The following is a 5,323-nucleotide window of genomic DNA, read 5'->3' as shown; positions in this document are numbered from 1 at the left end:
TATGAGTTTGAGTTTTAAATTTGAGGATTGTAATTGGAGCGCTCAACTACTTCTCCCCTAGACTTAGATTAGATATGTTCAAAATCTTAACAAGAAGTTTGTTGGGATATATATTTAAAAACATAGTTTTGTAATATTATCAAACTTAAAGAAATAGTGTGATGGTATAATTTTGGGCTCCCACACTATAGACTTGGGTTCAAGTCTCACCCCATGTATTTGACTAGGTATATTTATATATCTATATTATTTATTAAAATCCGGGAGAGTGGGGCCTTAGTCCGCGAAACACCTATAGCGACTTAGTCCGTGACTCAGCTGTTTGAGATTCATTATTGTGTAATCTGTTTTTGTGCATTGTTTCCAACAGTTTCTTATGTTTCGGATTACTTTCCTACTAAAGAACAAACCTGACTTGCCAAAGTTTATTTCTTGGCTACTAGCTTTGCAGTACTTTTGCAAACAACCTTTGAGTGCATGGAAATCAGGGATGGTGACTTTATAAATAAAAGGCTATCATCAGCAAAAATAAAAATAAAAATAATAAATAAATAAATAAATAGATGGCTGATGACATAGGCTGTTTTTGCGCACCTAAGACCATGAACCAGTTGGGACTCTTCCAAATGTTTTATGTAGGCTGAAAAACCCTCTGCACATATATAATATAAAGATACGGGGACATGGGATCCCCTGCCTTAGGTTTAGTGTGTTAGGAACGAGTGCGTAGACCCCATGTTCCAGAAACCTGCTTCTGGGAGAGCTACATAATACACATGATCAAGCCAAGAGTTCATGTACTATTTCTCAAGCAATGAAGCCCAACAGTTATGAAACGTTGGTTGCAATCTTCATATGTTCCTCAGTTCCTCTTGTCGCTGGTCCCATAACCATGCTTGCTTCAAAACTCATCCACCTGTCATATTGTTACATATCTATCGAAGTCCTATGAAATAAACTACAATTAAATGCTCACGGCACCACAACCTCGATGCTTTTCCTATCCAGTCATATATATATAAGACCACAATCCAAGGCTTACCAACAAAGATGGCGCATTGCCTACCGAAAAGAGAGAAGAAAAAGAGAGGAAGCATATCGAAATATTGGAAGGACAACTCCTCACCATTTGCAGGGGAATAGAAAAAACTTCAAAGAAAATGATTATGCACATTTTGAGTTAATTGTGTCAAAGTTAGCACCAAAAGTTATGGAAACAGTGGTTCTAGGACTAATCTTCATGCGGGCGGTGCACGCAACTGACAACATCCTGTGATTGTCTCATAAGTTCCCAGGAAATCAGTTGCTCCATATTCCTGATTCTTTGCAAAATTTTTAAAAATATAATGATGAATAGGAGGAGGAAATAGGGGTGTGATGCAACAGATACATCCAACAACAGAACATATATTTCACAAAGAAAAGCGGTAGAATCCTTTTGAAGAACCTATATCAACAACCGTCCTAAGCCACCAGATGAATACCATCCATCAAGTATCCACTATTCTTATGTGCAACATACAGACAACAAAACTATAAATAGATCAGATGGAGCAAGAAAGAGTTAACAACATTGCAGCCTTCAAATTTACATGGCGTGAGTCCCACCAACCAGCACGAAACCTTTTCGGTTCTCTCAAACTTCTCCTGGTCTTCAACTCGAGCATGTTTCTCAAACTTTGCAATTCAATTGAAAAACACAGATGCATGTCAGCGTTTAGAATACAGCAAGTGAACACTGTTCCCACCCCAGAAGTAGCTATGAATAGAGAAGGAGAATCTTCTTGCAATATATCCAATAAATTTTCTCGTAACGCAGTTGGACGAGTGTTTCCTTATTGCAGAGTCATCAAAATCTCTAAGAGGCTCATAGGTTTTTATTTATCTTGTTCTGAAGGGTTTAAGGGGGCATGAGATTTTTCTCTAAAATGTCAATGACAAGATATGTTTCAAAAAAGGTACAGAATATCAAATAGCAACCCTGATTTCAGAATCGACTCTAGATAATAATAGCAACTCAAACTTGTAATATGAGACAATACAGTAAAGGAGGAAAGGATCATCCATCACCCACCTGGATTCATGAGGACCCCACCACGAACACATGGACTTCTTATGCATCTGAACAACATATGATCGAGTATCAGAAAATGAATGTTGAGAGAAAAACTGGAACTTCATGATAATAACAATTTTAACAATCAACCAGGCAACTAAAACTCAGATACTTGGATACACTTACTTCGTAAGCCAGTTTTATATCTGATATGCCAAATCAACTTGTGCATTCATAACTCTAGTTACAGAGAAAAACAAGAAACAAGCCAAGAAAATAGAAAGGACCGTACTGCATGATATGATGCACAGGAAGCATCATCACTACCTTTACTTTGGGCACCCAAGAGGTAAGTCTGGTTAACAATAATAATAGAAAGAAAAAGCTAGGCATCATCTTACAAGGAACCTTTTTATATATGACTATGAATACCCGCAATCTATGACCTACATACACCAAATAGTTTTACGGAATTGCTACCAAAACAGGAACCCGGTAACTTGCAGCATTAGCATAAAGATATCAAGAAGAAACATTTAACAAATAAAAGGATACGAAGATTGACGGACACGTTCGAAGGTAATACTGCCATAACAGACATCGGTGTTCATAACTCACACACTTCACTAACTGACCCGTTTCTTAGAGTTGGTTGCAATCGAGGCGTTATATTATCTTATCTAGCAGAAGGTGCAACAATGTATTTTGGCATTTCTCATCCAAAGTTAGATTTGTCAGAGCTTTCGGTACCACGTTGAGGTTGATAACTGAGAGCCTATTACGTAAATTGTATTTAATATCTTCCAAGAATAGTAACTCCAAAAATGAAACTTGATACTTGCTGGTTTATATGAACCAAAACCGGAGGATGCAAAGTATATTTTCTTCTCATTTCGATGTTTGTTTCACAAAATTCACATCAAAATTATGCAATATCATCTTGATTTGAAGAGTGACTGTTTAACAATCACTAATGATAAACACAAGACCAGAGCTGCCTTTTTGTCAAACAATCTCAGGCAAACAATGCATTTGAAATTACACAATTTCAATTTGGGTTCAATTAATTAGGGGAAAAAAATGATCTTTAGCTTAATCAGTCAACTAAAAGAATGTAAGAACCCAACCTAGAAACAGTTAATCGGGAGTGTGAGAAACACCTAAAACAATCAAAACAAGAAACCCAATTTATCTACTAATATGATTCAATAAACCATGAGCACAGATATTAAACAAGTAAGCAATCAAATGTCAATTAAAGATGAGAACTCAAAATAAAACAAATAAATCAGAGAAATAATAAACCTTTCTTTTCAACGGAGGCATCATGACACTCCGTATCCTCCTCTGGAACTGTATGAAGATCTCCCTCTTTTTCTTTCTCCTCATCAGCATCATCATCTTTATCCTCTGGAAGTCTAACAACAACAACTGGACAAACACAGTGATGAACACAATAATCACTAACACTTCCAAGTCTGCCTTTCTTATTCCTCTTAGATGCACCAAACCCTCGACTACCCATAATAACAGCACTTAACCCTAACCTTTCAACTTCTAAACAAAGTCTTTCTTTCATATCATGATCTTTCACAATATGAATCTTAAATGGAATTTGTGATTCAACTAATGGCTGAGCAAGATCAGTTGACTTGGTTGTTGTAAAAGCATCAAAATCATCTTCAAGTTTTTGTTGAGATTCTTCATCTGTTTCAACGCTTAAATCAATTGAACCCCAATCAGCTCCATAAAGAACACTAGTTGGTCTAACATGAAGAAGAATTACAACATCACCAGGTCGAAGGTAATTCTGTACAGCCCATTTCACTGCATAAGCACTTTCATCACTCAAATCAACAGCTATTGCTATCTTACGTTGAGCTCCAGCTATAGGTGGAGTATTTGTTGCAGACAGAAATCTTGGTGATGATGGTTCGATTTTGTGAGGAGATGACCGATTTGACTCGGATTGAGAACTTTGTTGAGGAAGCATTTTTGAAAAACAAAAATTGAAACCTTCAAAGTTTATCTTCTTTTTCTGCAAATGAGATGTACTTATCTAATTCTTAGAACCCTGAATCCTGTTTCTGGGTTTGATTGGATGAAAATTGAGGAAATTTTGGGTTTTTTTTTTTGGGTTTTTGGAGATTTTGGTTTTGTAGTCGGTTGAGGGGAAGAAATGCAAGAAAATGGTTGTATTGAAGACTTAAAAGTTAAAACCGCTGGGTTTAATGGTGGAAATGAGGTTTTAGGAATATTCTGATGAAGAATAGGGGTTCTCGAAGAATGACGAAAACACCCTTTTTTAATTTGGTATTATTTAAAAAATTTGTCTGTTAAATTGGTGAAGAGATAAGGTATTTTTTTATTTTATGGACAAATTTTAAGCAATTAGGAATATAATTAGTCAATTGGGGTTGGTATTTGGTATACAAGATTCGGCCATGTGTTTGTATAATTTTCATTTTAGAGGGAAGAAAATCCACTTTATTTTTACGAAAATATACCATCATTAAAGTCTCAAATAAAATATATTCCTAAACCAATAAAATGACGGGTTTTATGCTAGTTAGATTAACAACGCCATTGCGTAGGTTGCTATTAGCTTTGCTGATATTCCCCAGTCTGCATTTATAGGGTTTGGTACACATTCAGGAGAATCATGACGTATTTGCAGTTAGCAGCATTTGCCAATAAAAGCTGAGGAAAAAGTGGTCAATGCCAAATGTGGTTACATTTAGTCGATTCTTTCTGGAACAAGTATTTGGCATCCCCGGCAAGAAATATGCCTTCGCTGCAGTTGGGAGCGTTAGCTCACATCAATAAAATGTTAAAAACAGTAAGCCTATTTAGTTGGTACATGCTCTTACTAATACTAATCCAGGGTACTAATTGGTTAAAAGTTGAAATGAATGGTAGCGTCTTCTTATTACGTAGGTATATCCAAAAATGCCAAGATAATCCCATTATCCATATAAACATGATGACGGTGGTGATAGTTTTAATTTTAAGTTGTGGTCAAGCATAATTGTCACCTGCTTTTCGTATATCGTACTCTTCCTGCACGATTACTGAATTTATTTATTGCAAAAGAAAGAAATTTCATCACTTTTTCTCTCCGCGTTTCCACTAAATAGATTGACGCAACTGTGTAGTCCCATCTTAAGTAAAAAGGCAATTTTTAAAACGGCTTTGCGGCATTGTATGCACCCAGAGGATCCAACTGCAGAAAGGTCATCCTCTCTGTATTGGGATAGGGGTGAAATA

General features: G+C 36.1%; 1 protein-coding gene across 3 annotated transcripts; it reads right to left on the bottom strand.

Moving 5' to 3' along the window:
- Positions 1 to 1,387: 1,387 nt before the first annotated feature.
- On the bottom strand, positions 1,388 to 4,293 carry LOC113318721 (universal stress protein PHOS32-like). Of its 3 annotated transcripts, none has more exons than XM_026566941.1 (3): positions 3,362 to 4,293; positions 2,075 to 2,121; positions 1,388 to 1,891 (listed from the first exon to the last, which is right to left on the bottom strand). In XM_026566941.1, exons 1-2 carry the CDS (start codon positions 4,047 to 4,049, stop codon positions 2,114 to 2,116), a joined length of 696 nt encoding a protein of 231 aa, XP_026422726.1. In that variant the 5' UTR covers positions 4,050 to 4,293; the 3' UTR covers positions 1,388 to 1,891; positions 2,075 to 2,113. The 3 variants fall into 3 exon arrangements, with proteins under 3 accessions (XP_026422726.1, XP_026422725.1, XP_026422724.1); XM_026566940.1 differs by having other exon boundaries at positions 1,388 to 1,677; positions 3,362 to 4,291; XM_026566939.1 differs by having other exon boundaries at positions 1,388 to 2,121; positions 3,362 to 4,292.
- Between the last annotated feature and the right edge of the window lie 1,030 nt (positions 4,294 to 5,323).

The sequence above is a fragment of the Papaver somniferum genome, chromosome 10 (genome assembly GCF_003573695.1).
Source record: "Papaver somniferum cultivar HN1 chromosome 10, ASM357369v1, whole genome shotgun sequence".
Classification (NCBI taxonomy): Eukaryota; Viridiplantae; Streptophyta; class Magnoliopsida; order Ranunculales; family Papaveraceae; genus Papaver; species Papaver somniferum.
This window is presented reverse-complemented; position numbering and strand designations above follow the sequence as displayed.